Here is a 19,540-nt window from a genome sequence, read left to right as displayed (position 1 = left end):
TCCCATGATTGGCGCAAGGTCTTAAAGAAAGTATTCTACATGTTAGATTGAAAGATGAGTAGATCTAAGATTATGATGCTTTCGTGTAACTTATATGATTGTGACACATTGTTATAACTACTTTGTTGATTGGGTAGTTTATCCTTCCAATTATGGTGAGAGGATGCTTATCAGAAGATGCTAGAATGGATATCTACAAGATCATTGGCATTGCCATGTATGCTTACTATCATATCACCTTCATTATATTTCATACAATTTTAAATGATGGGTATAAAATATTGAATCTTACAAGTGCATGTGGAATAGGTGGATCTCACAAAAAGAGATCTTTGTATCGAGCTTTGAGAGGGCTAAGGTGGACTCCATTGAAGTTGTGTGTTTGCTTGAGAAGAAATTTCCCTCAAGCATTATGACGACTCAGATGCACTTGCTTGTATACACGTTGTTGATGAGGTCGCCATTGTAGGAACCATTCATAGTCGTCGGATGTTTTTCCTTGAATGGTTTATGAAAACCTTGAAGGGATTTGTAAGGCAAAGACCTAGACCCAAAGCAAGCATGGCAGAGTGATGGCTTGTGCAAGAGTCATTAGTATACATAACAGAGTTTCTTGCACCCATGGATCCCGATATGCCACATGCTTGGAACATCAAGGATGATGATCGTGTCGTTGCAAAGGTTCCCCAAGGTAAAGGGGTTGAAAGAAAGATGAGCGAAGAGCAAAGAGAGGAATTCAATAAGTTTTGTGTCTTCAATAGTCCCGAGATGCAAAGATGGGTAGAGATATGAAGAGGCCAAAGCAAAAACAATAAAGAGAGGGCAAGATTTAGTCATGCAGAGGCAGAGGGTGCCATATCCACCGGACCTTGCACTTGTCCCCAAACACATGTCTCATGGTTGGCTACAAGAAGCTCTTTGTGAAGACGAAGATGATGGAGAGGACATAACCGATCGAGAGCGGGAGATTGCAGTCAAATTTATGCCACACGTAAGTTTTTTAGCCTTTCTACTTAATTGGGGTATTTATGATCACAATCACTACAAAATGCATCATTGTTTTAATCATGTTCTTTTGTAGTTCAAAAAGTATAGTGCATTCTGGTCACATGGACAACATTTTTCGTGTGGAACGCATTGATTCCATATGAATGTGGAGTCATGGCTAACTTTGTACAAGATAGATGAGCAAGTGCTTTTGATACCAATCTTCTCTCCTCGTAGTTAGATTATTGTGGGACCATACGTGACATCTATGAAGTTGATTTTGGACAATTTACTATTTACATTCTTGATGTCAAATGGTTTAGAACTATCTACAATGGTCCCAATCATTACAGTCAGGAGAGATAGCTATGGTCTCTTTGACATTGACTCCACTAGACCCTGGATTGACGAAAGTGATACTTTTGTTCTTCCAGAGCATTGTGAATAGGTACACACTAATGAATTGATTAAAAGCTAATACCTTCATTTTCAAACAAATGTTGGTAGATATTCATATGTATATTTATTTATACTTGAGCAATAAATATGATTACTAGCACCTAATTTTTATCTTCAATGTAGGTGGTCTTTCATCTAGATCGTTTGGATCCAAGATGGTGGTACGTGGTCCAAGTTGCTCCTCGAAGAAGCAAACATATTTTTGAAGATCTGAATGTGGATACAAAGATGTCATAATGATAGTGTTATGGAGGAAGGTGGAGATCACACTTGGGGAAGAAGAGGGAGAACTAGAGGTCAATGAACTAGAGGATCAAGTCTTAGGTGGACATACAATAGGGGATGATAATGTCGGTGATCAATTGTATGTAAACCTTAAGATAGACATATTTGGCACGTAAGACTTGGCTCAAGATGAAGCCGTCGATGCTATTGATTCATAGTTTTGACATTGACGAGACTTCTTATGTGTAATTTGGCCCTCACATTTTTATAGAGAAATTTGGTACATTAATTTGTAAGTTAAGTTCACTATCAATATATGAGTGTTTTGATCTCAATTTGGTGCACATACTCTTATATTTTTTATCTTTCAAATGACCAAATTGTGGTCCACAATTATTTTGGAAATGACGTTCTGTAAAAATGTTGGTATGGAAACTTGTACCCAGAAGTCGGTGAAAGCATCAGTAAAAGCATCCGTGCAAGGGTTGGTAGCAGTCGATATGATAGTTGGTATATATGTCGGTATAGGGGTTGATATATATTGACATATATACCGACTGCTATTTTGACGTCTACACTGGCACCTTCCCCGCCCACCAACCGTACCGACAATCTTTGTGCCTGTGCCCGCAAAGCATCAGAAAGAGGCCCGTGTCTTGTTGTGTTGAACATCTAGACCTCCCTTGATTGGATCAAGTTTCTTGAACAATCGAGAACCAATCACTGCATGTTATGTGATGCACCTGAGTCCACTATCCAAACATCCCAGTCAGTTTTCTTTGATGTAATCAAATTTTGCACAAATTTGATTTCCATATGTCTAGCTTTGTGCATGACTTATTTGACACAAATGACAATCTTGCCATTACATAGCATAACTTATGTGAGGCTTCACATCATATGTAAGGCTTTGCCTATTTGCCACACTTGGCATTCTTGCCATTATACAACAAATATTATCTGAGGCTTCACCTCTTTTTAACCCTTCAAAAGCATACTGCACTTCTTTTGTATTTGCCTTAAATTGTTTCTTGCCATTAGTTGCCATGCCTAGCCTTTGCCTTGCCAGGACAATTTATGGCCATGTCTTGTCACAATCATAACACTTTATTCTACTAGACTTTACAAACAGCTTGTGCTTGGCATATGATTGCTGTCTTTGTTAACCTTGATTGTTCTTGTCTAGGCTTGGACCAAGAACTTCCACCATGTTGTGCATTTTTCTAAGGCTTCTTGATTGCATATGACACATCTTTCCCACCATTGCACCTTCAACTTGGGCTTCCACTAATTCTTTTCTTGAGCTTATCTTTGATTCTCCTCTTCAATCAATAGGCTTATCAATTCATCAGATTTGATAACCATGACTCTAGTAAAATCACTAGGTCTTCCATTTCAAAGCCATTCATAGTCAATTAGAATCTTCATTTTTTAAAGATGGTCCATCATTGCATCATGAGCTCTCATTTGGGGATTTGACACAACCATGGCCCATGTCTTTAGATTGAGATGTGTGACCAATGTCTTGCCCTCATAAATCGATATCAGCATAATCCATCTCTTAGATGCTTGTGTCAAATGCATCACTTAGGCAAATACCATGATTCATCATAGGCATCCTTCTCTACCTGTATGGAGTAGGCACTTTTGAGTCAACAATTCCCATAACTTTCATCCAAGAAAGAGAACCTTTATCCAACATTTCTAGATGTAGGAATTTATTCCCATCAAACTCTAGAGTGTGTGGCACATGTGATTATTGCACTGATGTTATCTTGGTAATGACTCAACATTTGGATTACACAAGTATATCCTTGTGTACATTGATATCAAAACTCTTAAAGAACCAACATGTTCTCTCCAATTTGTCTTAAAAGGATTTGAATTGCGTTTTGAGCAAAAAGTTTGAATGTTGATTTCTTTTTATGCCAAAGATAACACAATATGCTCTTTGGGTTGCAAAATCAAAAGCCCCAAAAAAAATGTTCACCTAGGAGGGGTGTTTCTCACCTTTGAAACCTCCTCCTTTGAATTCCTAGATCACTAACTTTTTATTTTCGCAAGGTAAGGGTTAAGATTTGATGATGGACCTCTATGGAATCAATACTTTACTTGGAGGATTTTTGCCATTGCATATACCATAGTTTTCACCTTTGCAAAATGGTCCTCCACTTGCTATGTGGAGACGTGAGCTCTACACATCTTGTGACTTTCCACATACATGCCCATTTAGAATCATTTGCAAAAAATCATCTACTAAGTTGAAGTGACATAACAAGGTTCATTCACATCATCAACTAGTTGCTAAAAACCATAAGAATTATGAAGAAAACCAATACTAAATTTCATAAAATGAATCAAGGTAGTTGTGATTACTCAATGTAAAACCAAGAATGCACAATTGAGTGTACCTCCTAATATATTGGGAAGAGGACATACCTTAGATACATAGAGTATCTCCTTGTCTTATTTAGAGCATTACCTCCGAATATATTGGAAAGTGGACATACCTAACATACATAGAGAATCTCCTATTCTTATTTAGACCTTATGGTTTAATTTATCTCAACATAATCTCACATTAGCAACTTATTACTACACATGGAGACTCATAAAAACTTTAATAACACTGCCTCTAAGGAGCCAATTGCTAAAGAGACCAAGGCTCCTACCTTGGATTCAGTTGTCTAATCTCCCACTAGACTTTTGTAGCAAAACTAAGCAATTGCGTTCATCAATGGGCAATCTATTAACATAGAATATATCAAACACCTTCTCATCACCAATTTTAATGTATTCAAACCAAGAATGATGAATGAAAGCAACCATAACTCTATTTCCTAACATGAATCAATGTACTTGTGACTTACTCAAATGTAACATAAGGGCAAGTGTATGAAATGACATTGTCTCCCAAGCATATTCAAAAGTGTACACATGTGTCTTTTATAGCATGTCGGGTTTTAGTTAGATGGAGGTAATCTTTCACCCAAACAATTTGTTTGGAAAATAAGTTACATGTGCAAATTCACAAACAAAGAATCTAACTATCCACTTTTATACTACCTCTATAGAGAGAGTGCTAAAAAAAATTATTTGAAATGAAAGCATCAAAAGGATATTGGGACGTGTAGAGAATAAAGTAAGCTAAGACGAACAAATGTCAATCTATGGACACAATGGGGTCATACAAATCTGAAAGATGGAACATTGGAGGCAATGGAGTCATACAAATTTGAAAGATGGAACATTGCCTAGATATGTGGCTTTGCATACATAATACAATGCAAAAAGAGAGCAAATGCTAGTATTTGTGCATAGGGTGCTAAGAGTGTAGATTGATGGCTAGAAGTATGTTTTAAAAAAAAAGGCTAAAAATGTTGAGGGAAATAACAAGTGCAAGTGTGAAATCATGAAAAATGAGACATTTTAAACATATGCCTTTGCTAATGACTAAGCAAAAATATCATACATCCAAAGATAGAGCAACATCATGGCTGTACTCAAGTATGACAAAGTAATAAACAACTTCCACCCCTCTTACATTGCAAGGTAATGCATAGATGGGAGGCATGCAAGGAGTGGGAAAAGTACATCACATTGAGGGAAATAACAAGTGCAAATGTGAAATCATGAAAAATGAGACATTTAAGCATACGCCTATGCTAATGACTAAGCAAAAAATAAAATGCTTTCAAAGATAGAGCAGCATCATGGCTGTGCTCAAATATGACAAAGGTAATGAACGACTTCCACCACTAGTACATTGAAAGGTAATGCACAGTTGGAGCCATGCAAACAGGGGAAAAGTGTTGGAGGGAGCCAGGTCTGAGTAGTCTTTTAACGGATTCAGAAGTGCGCGTGGAACGTTCAGTTCTAGCCCTCTCTCATGGTACATTGTTTATATGAATATGTTACCAGTACTGCTAATGGCGTACGTCCGTCGAGAACTGCTCACATAATACTCTGCACACTACTAGGTATCTCTGTATGCACACAATTCGTTTAAAACAGCATAGAGATGTTTCAACACATAGACTTTAGACCTCAATCACCCAACTAGCTGGATACAATACAGTGCGGTAGTTGAAACGTAATTCATTACATTGTTTTGACTATTTCAAAATGAAACACAATATTGGGGAACCGTAGACGGTTAGTGTAAAGCCATCCAATCACTTCATCACTTGTCAAAACAGGAACGTAAAGAGACGCATTCCATGGGCTTACAACAATGTGAAGCATATTACAGTGGCGAAGCACAGAGAAGTATCAGGGAAAGCCATACAGAACTTCTATCTCAATACCAATCTTAGCGAGAAAGCCATACAGAAACTGCTGTCTCCAAAACGAACGAGAAGATTTACATCAATACTTATGAGCTGATAGTCAGCAACGACACTGGGGAAATTGTTTTGGGCGCTGTACATATCCAGCGCTAAAATACGCATGAGACGATGCAAGCAGCGCAGTTGAAATTGCATGGGTTGCGTCGCCTGATAACGCTTAGGCCACGACCTTCAAAACCACCACCTCCTCCTCCTCCTCCGCCACCACCTCCACCACCACCGCCTCCTCCGCCACCTCCCCCTCCTCCTCCTCCTCCTCCTCCTCCTCCTCCGCCTCCTCCTCCTCCTCCTCCAAAACCTCCTCCCCCATCACCTCCTGATCCTCCTCCAAACCCTCCCCCAGACCCAGGTGAACCATTCCCTCCCCCAAACCCTCCCCCTCTTCCCCCTGAACCTCCCCCGAACCCGCCCCCGTTGCCCCCTCTCCCACCCCTTCCGTCCCTCCCTGGACTCCCGTTCCCCCCGCCAAATCCTCCTCCCCCTCCTCCTGGCCCCCCCTGGAACGAGCCGTGCCCTCCCGCGGTGAAGCAGAAATCTGGACAAAACAAAGTCTGACCTCGGCACCTTCCCGGACCCCCACACTTCACATATTGCACTAAGCCTCCGTTCTTCGAACCTGATTCCACCAGGTTAGCTTCGAGCAATATGCACAATACCAGCGCCACGGCAAGCCACGCCGCCTTGAGAGCCATTCCTGTGATCGCAATTCAAAAGCAAGAGAAGATAAGACTGCTAAAGCTCAACAAGTGAATCCGAAAAGACGACAGACTCTCTGTTATTACACAAGAGGTACCGAGTTCAAAACTTCACGTACCGTCTCCGATCAACTTTATACGACCTTAATATAATCGCCGGCTGACATTCCGACTCCAAGACAAAACTCCCTTCTAGATGTGGGCAGAACTTGGCTTTATATACAGGTTTGGTTTTATAGAAGTTAGACCGCATCGAGTGTAGAATGGGCTGACGGGCCTCAAGGCGGGGTTGTTCATTGTTCACGTTACTCTCGCCATTCGACAGCGTGGACCGTGGATTATCATTGATCTGACGCATTGTGATGCGCTGTCAATTCGTCGCATTTTCGCATCTAATGCGCTCAACAACTCAGTTGATATAGTGGGTCCTAAACACTAATGATACACTTATCTCGACTCTCCAGGGTTGAAGAACCTCGTGAGTCGTGACTCGGCGGTGACGGAGGCCGAGTACGTACCAGGCCCCCATGTTGAATTTTTGAAGACGCTTGCAGCCTTGCACCAACCCGTTGTCGGTCACCTGACACGCCATCACTGCAGCTTATACTAGAAAGTCAAACAGTCATCAGCATGAACGAAACTGGACTTAGGCCGTGGTGCGTACAGGGACAAAAATTCAGCTCCTCCCCTACTTGTAAGTTGAAAAATAAATTGATACACCTATTTTTCTCATGAAAAACAAAATAGAATTCCAATTTTTCATTTGACAATAAAAATTATTTCATGAAAAATCCACATGAAATCTTTCATTGAAGATATGTTTAAAAAAAGCACTTGCAAATAATATAGAAGTGATATATAGAAAAAACACTAAACAAATAACATAGAAGTAAAATTGTTCACATCTTTATTTTTCTACTCTTTCCCAGCTCATTTTCCCATACATCCAAAACTCTAGACCAAGATACCGGTTTGAAACAAGCATCATATGAGCATCTAACAAGATTACTTATATCTATCGTCTTGATTTTATTTTGTCTCGAAAAGTCTCTTTCACACTCTGATGTACTTGCTGGAATAACCAGAATTGCCTGCCATAGTCGCATCAACTCTGGAAACTGCAGAAACCATTCATTCCCACTGGATACACAAAATTCCCATGCTTTTGGCATCTGTTTATCAGGTCCTGCTACATATAGCTGCTCCACAAATTCCTCTCACTCACTAAGACACAACTCCTTTGCAACCGGGTGGCAATCGTTGCAGAATTTATCAAGTAGCTTTCCAAGTCATTCTTGAGTCTTTGATTCTCTATCATCCACGTCCTTTGGATAACTTCTGGGCTCAAAGAACTTAACAACATTAAAAATACCCAAATTTGTAAATCTGCTATTTAATGCATCAATTATAGCCTGCACAAATGTTCTACCCAACAATATACTATCATCTATGCTTAGCACATTATTATTATCATGTTGAGAAGGCACACTATGGTGCAATAAGATACAATCTTCTTGCTGCTGCTCTCCTTGAGTAGCAGCTGAGGCATTCTCTTGCTTCCTAGGGATTGGAACAAACCTTAAATTAAAAATTCTGATTGCATCATTTTTTGTATATTTCAAACCACTTGTAATTGCCATCTCCAAAAAAGGAGCTACATATGTACTCCCCCTTCCAAAAGGCTTGTTATGACGTAAAAACCTCTTCTCCAAAGTATCAATGGTGCTGTCCAACTTGCGTCCTATTTCTGTAAGATCAACTACTTCATGTTGAAAGTTCTTACTCAGCATGTTCAATAATTCTAGCACATCTACAAGAAGGTTAATAAGAAATTGCACTTGGAATATAGTGGCTATCCGATAGGCTTTTAAATTCTGAACTTTCCAAATTTCCAGAATTGCAGGCATAAGCTCAACAAGCCTCTTCATCACTTGACCTCTAGATAACCATCTAACATCATGGTATTGAAGTGCTTTTAACTCAACAATCTCAAAGGCATCCAACAACTCTTTGAATTCATTGTGATGCTTAGTTGACCTGCCCAACTATGTGTAAACACTTGCAGCCAACTTATCAACCACATCCATTTGCCAAAAGCATTTGCTTGCATCCCTTAATAGCTAAAGCTACTAGATGAGCTATACAATGTGTGGCCAATAGCCTAGGAAGAATACTTTGAAAGCATGTAACAACTCCTATATTTGATCCCGTCATCACACTAGCACCATCGGTGTCAATAGAAACCATTCTCTTTATGTCAAGCTACACTTCCTCCAAGAACTTCAACATTGCTTAAAATACAGATTCAGCATCACCATCGGATAGAAACACCAAGCGTGCAAACTTTGTGGCATGCTTATTCTCCTTTAAAAATGTGATATAAATGATCAAGTGCTTCTCTAATATGCAATCTGTACTTTCATCAACCATGACAGAAAAGAAAGAACTAGATAGTATTTCTGCACTTAATAGTTCTTGAAAGTAATCCCGAAGTGCCATAAGAAATTCTCTAGCTGAGAGTGGATTTACATAAGAACCATATTCATCCATTAATGGAATATTTGGCATTCCCATGTCACGATTAAACTAGACTAGATGTGGATACTTCTCCAATGGAATATTGAAACAAGAGTAGAAATAAACACACTTCATGAGACACAATTTGCTCCCTTGCTTTATCATGCAATGCATCAATTCGTTCCCTTATTGGACTTCCTTCTCGATCTTTCCAATCTTGAAAGCGTATCTCTGCATTTTAATGCTGCTCTGATTTAGAATGTGCCTTTAATGCACTTAACTGCAGTGATTGTGCTCCTTCCTTAGCATAGACATTTTCTTTTCTAAACGTTGTACAATATTCACACTTCACTAATACCTTCTCCCCTACTTGCACCTTGTATGCCCAAGGGTATTGCAAGTGCCATTGACTTCGATACCTCCTAACTATCATCCCTTCTCTCTCTTGAGTTACAGCATTGTGCCCCTCAAATTCTTGCATCTCATCCATATTGTCATCATCCAATGTTTTGGCGACTGCTCACCATGGGTCCCATCACCTACTTTATTGGAAAAAGACAATAAATCACGCCGCTTTCCTTTCTTATTAAGACTTCTAGCACTGCTTGAACCTTCCATAACAATAAATTCGAAAGCAACCAACATCTATAGAGAAAAATACAAAACTGCATCAAAACACATTGTTTCAACTCCACAAAAGAGAAATGTAAGTAATTGCATTACGATTTCATAGCTTCACTCACCTTCTACATGTACAACAACCAACTTTTGGCAAATCTTACAGCTTTCACAAAATATTGCAAAGCGAATCAGTACTTCTCCAACAAGGGAGGAAAGGCGATAGACGAGGATTCAGGAAGGAGGGAGGAAAGGTGAAATAGATGAAGGAAACTGTGATTGTTGGATTGAAGCATAGTGGGGCTTATAGTACTCTTTGGGCATTGAGAGTGCGTGTCAGAGCCTTCAAAGGATTCTCTGAGCCTTAAGGGACTCGACCAGCCACTTGAAGTTTCCAGGGAAGGTAGTGGCGTAGAATGTAGAAGACCCGTTGCTAACTTTCAAGGCGAAGGGCAGGCAGCGGATCTGGCTGTTCTAATCCTCCACGCAACTGCTGATGAATCCTGCACGCAACTACTGGCAACTATTAATGAACGCCTCTGGCTTCTTCACCCCGAAACCTTACAAGCGATCAGCAAACTTTTGAGACTTGCAGGCTGTAGGCTACTAGGGACCCCGGATGAGCCAGGAATGATGAGCTTCTAGGTTTGAGTCAAGCCATTGGGAATGGCAAATCGGTCTTCCTCCAAACAACCTGTGATCACTATCGTCAAGAAAGAGATAGTGGGGAGCTTCGAGCAAGTCGCCTCTGCTGTAGAGAGCAATGGAGGAGACTGGAGATCAGGGGGACTCAGGAGGCCGCGTACGTCATCCACAAGGAAGTTGCTAAATAATCCTTCAAAGAAGGGAGGCACAAAAATCACGAGGGAAGGAGATACTAGTAGTCTGCATGCGTATTGAGAGGAGGCACCATTGGTGTTGAGAAAGTATCTTCTACAAGAAAAAATGAATATGTTGGAGTTCGATGTAAGGTTTTTTGTGAATACTAAAATGTTGGAGGTTCGTTGTATATTGTTTATAGGTTTTCTATGAACACTAATCGATTTATTATAATTTGGGATTTTTTCTCAATTACCAATGCATGAAACAAGAGTAGTGGATGACTTTTTCCTTTTTGGCCTACCCTTTAGAGTAGGACTTAGTGATGCTATGTAAGCTTTGTTAAAAGGAAAATTGTTTTTCATAAAAATTTCAGTGTTTTTGCTTCTTTTTTGTAGCTTAGAGCCTTTAGAGGTCACCATGTTCAAGTATAGCGTGTGGCTTTGAATGGCAAGCACATGCAGTCAATGGAGTGTTAATTGGCAATTATGACTGATGATGCATACAATGAGTCTATCATCGGGCCACCGCTTCCATCCGTCTAATACTAAAGGTGCTTGCTCCACCTAGCGACCCACCTTTCATGGCCACTAGGCCTTCAAGTCCAATCCCTGCAAATGTTTACATCGTCCACTTTCACGTTGTTAGACAAATTATTGAGGGTTGATGCTATGGTGTGGGTGCCATGGAAGATCTTCTTTGGTCTTTTCATTCGATCTATCATTCACTCACTTGTTTGTAAATTGTCAGATGGTTTTTTCTACATTGAAATACATTGATAACTAGCTCTGAGTTGATATTTATAAAAAAATTTAGGCCATGTAACAATCATATAAGGCTGCACCAGTATGCATATACTATTTGCAAAGTTGAGCCTCTTGCACCAGCACTTGAGGTGCTTAAGTTGCAATAACAAAGAAGTTTTAATAGTTTCTAAATAAGAGGAACCATAATACGTTTTCTTTGTATCCTAATGCTTGCAAGCTTACTACCTTCAGGGCACAAAACACATTGAAATTCAATATCACTTTGTATGCAAGCTCATCATGGATGGAGAGGTCAACTTGGTGTATTGTCCGACTAGAGAGAATGCTACGAACATCTTCACGAAGGCTCTTGGAAGAGACTTGCTGGAGAGGCATCTTCATCAACTTGGCATTGGGCCAAAAAAGTAAGTTCACTTGCGGGTGGACATTGAGGGGGGGTGTTAGATATCAATGCTCCACTCTCATGGAACTACGTGGGAACTAGCTAACTCTATTTGTAAGCCTCCCATATGAGGAGAAGCCATTTGAGTAGCTCGGTTATCTGGTAGGTCCTGGGTTAGCCACCAGATGAGGGCCATGTGTGGCCTGATGGCTGGATGGCTTTAGATAGAGTTGGCACACTGCCAACTAGGCTACATGCAAGTGCGCGAAGGCATCCCATGACTAACCGCACTGAGGGTAGACAGAGCATTTCTCGGGGTAGCCCACTCTCGGGTTGCGAGGCCCGTTTGGAGCCCTAGATAATCTCGAATGGCTCTAGGCCGAATGGAGATCATAGTTTAGTTGCTCTATTTTGCGCCACGGTTCTATCGTGTGGTCAGTGGCCTATTTCAGGACCGACCCCAGTCGACCATTTTGGGTAGACTGGGTCGGGGTCACCCAATTGGGTCTAACCGACTACGACTGGTGGCTATATAAGAGGAAGCCCATGAAGCCCATTTCATCATTGGCTACAGCAACCCTGATTCCTAGCATCCAGCCTCTGTCCTCTACTGTTTCTAGCATGCCATCGAAGCTTCTCTCACAGGAGCGCACGGCTGGGAGGCAGCACCATCTATTGTATCAGTTTTACAGTAATCAAATTTTTGATTCTCCATACTATCTGCTTTTCTCTCTTGCATACGAGATCCTCTTATCTGTTAAGCACAGACGTATTATTTTCTCACCAAGGGGGTATTATTTAACACTAAAGCCCCAAAGTATTCCGATTGAATAAATTCCTTCGAGGATTTCCTTTGGGAAATTATAAATACCATTAATATATTAAAGAGGAAAAAAAAGGGGAAGGGGAAAAAAAGGCAGGGGAACTTATTAACAATGCCACATTAACATCGAAGAATGTTGTAAAGAAGTATCTACATGTATGTAGAAAATTTTTCCTAAATTATTGTGTGTGTGTGCGCACACACTTACTCCTGTCTGTGTATGATTGTATATAGGTGCAAATTTTTACCCTAATGAAAGATAGTATTAGTGGAGAGAGTAAACCAACATCATTAATAATTTCACGTCTATAAGTGGGGGATTCAAGGGGAAAATTTGGGGCTTCATAATGCGAGAGAGAGAAAGAGAGAGAGAGAGAGAGAGAGAGAGAGAGAGAGAGAGAGAGTAAAACGAAATAAGTGTGTGCATCTGTGTGAGATAAATCTCCAAATCTAAATTATTGTGTGTGGTGTGCACACGCATGCACACACTCATGTGCATGCATGCTTGTGCACATGTATCTCAAGTGGCACCTACCATTCAACCACCTTTGTTGAAGACCACTTGTGGAGGCAAAATACAAGAGACCTCAAGCACATGTTCTTCTTGTGTGCTTCCTAATTGCAGGAGTGGTCCATGCAAGAAGCTCTTGTTCTCCCTGCATCAATGGGTACCCATGGTACATTTGTCCATTCTCTACCTTTTTTAATGGCACTGCCAATACATAGCTCACTAGTAATGTGCTACCAAAGTACTAACAAATGTCATAATGATCTACTATTGTCCATTATCACATGGGGTGTTTCAAGTGGGTTATATCTTGGAGTGTCTTAGGGGCATTTTATAATCCAATGGGTTCTTTCGAGGGGGTTCATGGTAACTATATATCTATATTTCTTGTCTCAATAGACACACACACACACACACATGTGTGTGTGCATCTATATGTACATGTGCATGCGTGCATGCGTGTGTGTGTGCGTGCTTGCATGTGTAGTGCAAATACATATATGTTCCCATATATATGTATAATTAAGTTCCCCTAAATTATAATCATGTCTTCACATTTTTTTTATATATATGGGCACATGATTTACAAGATTTCAATCATGTGGTGCACCATTACTGTGGTCACATGATTCTAATCTTAGAGCCATCGATAATACCTAGATTATGTAAGAGAAGTTTATAGCTCAAATTTTGCAGATATAGATCACAATCCATGAGGTATGTGCATGGAAATCCTAAACCCACGTCTATAATGAAAATTGTGAAGGTCCTTCACAAATTAAAATGCCTCAAGGTGTATGTATACCTAAGGAGATGTGTATGCACACCCAAGAATTACAAGGGGCCTTGAGGGGAAGAATGTGTGTGTGTGTGTGTGTTCCACCCCCAACCCAGAGGTAAGACCACATTGTAGGGAGTAAGCCCACCATGTGGAACTTACTCCCCACATAATAGTAAGTGTTAAAAAGTTGGATCTCTATGATAAGTGTCAAAAGTGATATACTAAAGCACGATGCCATGAGTAGATGCATAATCCAGTTTTTGGTACAAATGTTTTTGCACATAAAAAGTAATCATTAGTACCCAAAGGAAAGGGACTCAACATATTTCAATTGACAATAATTTATCCATGCTTTAAAATTATCCTATGATTTATGAATTAATTGTATGGTACTAGCCGGCCCGACCAAAGGCTAGTTGGGAGATTAGTGTGTGTTTAGATTTAATAATCCCATCAATAAATGAGCCATACAATTAATTCAATCATTTGGATAATTAGAAAGAGTTGCACATGATAAATGGATTGAATTTTTTAAGAAAACAAAATTGTTATAATTTTTTGGTAAGGTCCTGAGCAATAGAAGTTTTCTTTATATTGAGTTTGCAGATTTAAGAAAAGAATTACAACAAAAGTGTCAAATCCATAAATTAGTCCAAGGTCCGAGGTCAAGGTCCACTTAACTGCCACCATTCAAACCAACCAGTTGTTAGAACAATGAAGTTGAATTTGGGTAGACAGGTAATGCCTGTATCCCTTGGCTTGTTATAGCTTTACCAAAGAACATGAATAAACCTTTCTAAATTCTAAGATAAAAAGGAGCCCTAAATGAATTTGCAAACCTAGTGGGGGTTTACATTCTAAAGAATTCTGATAAAGTGAAAAAATCTTAAGGGGGGTAATCCATACTCTTCAAATTATTCATTATTATAAAAAAACAGACCATCAAGAATCACAAGGCATAATGATAATTAAAATGATATAAAGGGGGGTATTCCACACCCATTAGTGCAAATATTATCCTCTTTGCAAATGCCAAAGTAGGGTAATCAAATCTTTTTGTCAGAACTAAATCATTACTCAAGGGGAGGAATTCACACTATTAATTAAAACTCATCCTAATAATTTAAATAGAGTACTTGAAAATTTTGAATAATTAAACTATCAATTTATGAGTAATTAAGTACAAATTATTAGGCCAATAATTGGCCAAATATTGATTCCTTGTACATAGAGTAAGAGAAAGAAACAAATAATAATAATGAACTGTCCATATGTATATCTCTATATATATTTTACATAGAAGTGAAAAAATGATACGAGTGTGAAAATGAAATTATATTTAAAAAAATATAAGTATATAATATTATACAATTAAAGAGCTAAGAATATATTAATAAGAGTTCTAAGTTAATACTAATAAAAAGGCAGATACTTTTTTTGAAGCAACTATAGGAATAGAATGAACTTTTATAAGAAGGCATAAAACTTTTTAAAAGAATAAAAAAGCAAGGAGGAATAAAAGGTTTTACTATATATGAATATACCAACACTTACGTAAATGTAAAAAACTGAATTAAAAGTTGTAATAAACCTGAAAGTAAATACATATTCATATGCAACTAAACACATAAATTTAAGAAAAAAGGAATAGTTATACAATTAATTAGTGTGATATATATATATATATATATACGTGTTTAAAGTATAAACGTAGCTAAGAGAGTGAAGAAAGATCCAATCAGACCAAAATATAGAGGAAGACCAAAGAAGGAGAAGACAGTACTTCCAATCTCGATTGTTAACAACTGCTTAGAAGGGAGAGGCATGAAAGTAACGTACTAAGAAAAGAAAGGCACAAGAGCTCGGCTAACAGCAAAAGGCCAAGCCAAGTCACAAAAGGTGAAAGCTGAGGATCCAAGCAAAGGTGGCGAGTATTTAACAAAGGAAGCGGCAGCGTCGAGAAAGCAAATGTCAATCAACGAGGAGCTGGCCATGAAATGTCAAGGAAAGAAACTACAAGAAAGGCAAAAAGGCCAAGCAAGCCAACGTGAAACAGTCAACAGAGAGAGCACAACAAGGGGAAAAGGTTCATGAATTGATTGCAAAAAGTGTAACTAAGTGAGCCCTCAAGGGAACGCCATTCCTTTCTCACCGTGAAAGAGCCGTAAGAACTAGTCAATGAAAAAGTAGACAAAAGCACTATCCATCAAGACATGGCTGTGGCAAGGTAATCGTAAGAGTCGAGGTTGTAAGTAATAACGCATAGGTTGGTGAACACGATGAAGAGAGGTAGGAGAAGCTAAAGGATCACTAAGAAAGACAACTCGATTTCAGCACTTGTTTAAGAAGATGATGCCTCAGCACGTTCCACCTTCCCACAAAGAAGGAATTGATCGCATATCTCCCTCAGTTAAACTAGAATGGAAACATATAATTCGAAGGCTATCCTCAATTCAAAAGAAGATTTACAATGCCACAAAACACTATTGTTGGTCAGCTGACCCCAAAATGGAAGCAACAGTGGCCTCATCTCTTGGTCCCTTGGATTTTGCAATTCCTCTATGCACATCATCCAAGAAATGCCACTCATTCTTGAGTGAGATCCAGTATAATCTCAATGGCAGACATTACATCTCCACCGTCTACCACCTAGCTTCATAACATTATTCTCACATAGCTTTGCTAGACCTCAAGAGAGAGAAATCATCCAACTGTCTTGCCCCCTCCCAACGTAATTGCATGATTGTGAACATGGTAATCTACCTGTTAAAATAGGCGTGAGATGGCAAATTGCCTTTTTTCACATTCTTCTCTCTCCCACATAAGCATCTATCTACACCATGATCATTCGCAACATCACACTCTATTGATGGATGTCAGTACTTCACACACACTAGTGCAGTAGCTAGCATTACTTACACAAGCACTTATAAACACTTTTACTACTAATGTTTAAGCTAGGAGACTTTGTTAGCCTAATATACTCGATTCTCAATATATTTTTGCCATGTACATATGGAGTTTGACTTCTAATAAGGGCTACAAATTGCAATGTATGCAACATGAGCATATCTAGTTTGTTTCGCCTAATAATATATAAAACACAACAATAGTAAACCTATGTATACCACAATATGTCCACACGTATATGCCATAATTTTGCGAGTTGCTATGAGCCGACAATTGCAAGCTCTACAATTGGCTAGACTTCGAGCGAGATGCAAACAATTGGCATAAGCAACCAGCCGAAGTCAAATATTTCTTCATTACTCTTAAATCCTAGTTTGTAGAGTTTTACTGATATATAGTATAAAATTTTAACCACATGCGAGATGTTCAAGGTAGGCCTAAGCGAACCCCCAACTAGCACATGGTATAATATTATTCATCAACGAATGAGTTGTTTGAGGTCGGCTTATGCGAACCTCCAACCGGCTCATTGACTTTTTTTTTAAATATAGTTATAGGCTATAGCTACATGCTTATAAATAAATATATATGCTCAAATCAAGAAAAACATACAAAAATATATATATAGCTACATGCTTATAAATAAATATATATGCTAAAATCAAGAAAAACATACACACAAAAACTCATGCAACTACAATTAAAACCCTAAGCTTTTCCACAAGTGATGAACTTCTCTGTTGCTTCAGACTCAGACAATTTCTCGTTCACGAGTTGAGTCTCTAGATTCTGAACCTACGTCTGATTCGTGGTCTCGTACTGATTTTTCAAGACCGTCCATGCCTCCTCCGCTGTGGTAACATGTTGAATTAACGCCATGACAGAGTCACTTACACTGTAGACAATAGAACACAGTGCATCTGCATTTCTTCTTGTCCACGTGAGAATCTCATCCGCAGTTGGTACTATCTATTGTCCTGGATTGGCTGGATCCGATCTCACAACCGGCTTCACGTCTACCCCAGTAGCAGTATCCCAAAGCTCGTATGCGCTTAGGATGGTCTTCATCTTGAACTTCCAGAGTGGATAGTTAGTGCCGTCCAACTTTTTGCTTTCACCGAACGGTGGGATTCACAGTCTTGTGGGCTGGGCCATCTCTCACAATCTGCTCGCAAATAGAAACACACTACCAAATCTTCTTGCTAGAGTCCAAGCTCTGATACCATGTAAGAAAACAATACAACATCTGTGCTCAGCAGATAACAGGATCTCGTACACAAGAGAGAAAAGCAGATAGTATGGAGAATCAAAAATTTGATTACTGTAGAACTGATATAATAGATGGCCCTGCCTCCCAACCGTGTGCTCCTATGTGAGGAGCTTCGATGGCATGCTGGAAACAGTAGAGGACGGAGGCTGGATGCTAAGGAATCAGGGTTGCTGTAGCCAGTGATGAAATGGGCTTCACGGGCTTGCTCTTATATAGCCACTAGTCGTAGTCGGTTCGACCCAATTGGGTGACTGACCCAGTCCACCCAAAACGGTCGATTGGGGGTCGGCAAAATAGGCCACCGACCACACGATAGAACCATGGCGTAAAATAGAGCAACTGACCTACGGAGGCCGTGCCCAAAGCCATCCAGGATCATCTGGGGCTCCAAATGGGCCCTGCAACCCGAGAGTGGACTGAGAGAGGCTTAGCATGATGAGAGGTAAGAGCGGTGTAGGAGGCAATAGGATTGAGGCAATAGGAATGAGGCATTTGATAGTTCTCAAGAGAGTGTAGCAAAATAGTGGCATGTAGGTAGGTCGCAAGTAATGGTTTCAGAAAGAGGCGTGATAAGGCTAGCCCGCAATACTCTTTGAAGTCGTTAGGGAGCCAGTCAACACACATATATAAATAACACTAGCGTAATGAAATCCCAAGAAAAGCAAGTGAGCTTAAGGGCAGTGCCGTGGTGGTCTAACAAAAGAGGGACAGCCAATGATGGAAAAATGTAAGGAGGCAACCATGCATAACTGCCCACGGTGAAGTGAGGATGGACAAGAAATTTATGCAAGGTGGCGAAGCAAAGAAGAAGGCAATAAAAATGAATTAAGCACAGTGATATTGTAGGTGGAAGAGGGGGTTAGAAGTGTGTGGATTGTTTAGAAGTGGAAGAGGCTGTTAGATGTGTTGTAGTGTGCAAAGGGACTCGATAGGGGCTTTGTAGGAATCGACCAAGAGATGAGTTGTTAGTAGCAATCGACTAGAAGGTGGGTTTTCTAAAAAATAAATCTGTTACAAGAGCACCCATGCTGCTCCAACAAGGTCGTGGGTGGTGGAAAGGAAGTGGTTTAAAGGGGTGTTTACAGTCTAGGGGTTTATATGGATCTAGTAAAGCGGTTTAGTGACATGTAAGGGTTGGGGTTAGTTTTGAGGAGTGGTCTAGGGCTATGTTGGGGGGTGAGTATGTATAAAAGGAAGGAGAGAGGGGGTTTGTTATTAAGTATAATGTAAAAATGCTCAATCATCCTTTAGGAAGGTTAACTAAGGGAGTAGATATACAAAAATTATCCTTAATTCAACATTCTTATTAAAAAATCTTAATTATTTAGAAATTATAAAAAATATCAGTAAAAGTTCTTAAAGGTAGTCCCATACGTAGAGGGTTGAGTGCATGAAAAAAAGTAACATTATAGAAAATCTTAATTATTTAG

The 19,540-nt window shown here is 39.5% G+C and overlaps 1 protein-coding gene across 1 annotated transcript; it reads right to left on the bottom strand.

Moving 5' to 3' along the window:
• Positions 1–5,833: 5,833 nt before the first annotated feature.
• LOC147882383 (uncharacterized) lies at positions 5,834–6,988 on the bottom strand. The gene is made up of 2 exons (XM_087401055.1): positions 6,835–6,988; positions 5,834–6,714 (listed from the first exon to the last, which is right to left on the bottom strand). The coding sequence occupies exon 2, from the start codon at positions 6,710–6,712 to the stop codon at positions 6,110–6,112; it is 603 nt and encodes a 200-aa protein (XP_087257181.1). The 5' UTR covers positions 6,713–6,714; positions 6,835–6,988; the 3' UTR covers positions 5,834–6,109.
• Positions 6,989–19,540: the final 12,552 nt, after the last annotated feature.

Source organism: Dipteris shenzhenensis, chromosome 29 (genome assembly GCF_047967505.1).
Source record: "Dipteris shenzhenensis isolate YYH24624 ecotype China chromosome 29, Dip_SZ_1.0, whole genome shotgun sequence".
NCBI lineage: Eukaryota > Viridiplantae > Streptophyta > Polypodiopsida > Gleicheniales > Dipteridaceae > Dipteris > Dipteris shenzhenensis.
The sequence above is the reverse complement of the archived record's forward strand: the minus strand, read 5'-3'. Positions and strand labels throughout refer to the sequence as shown.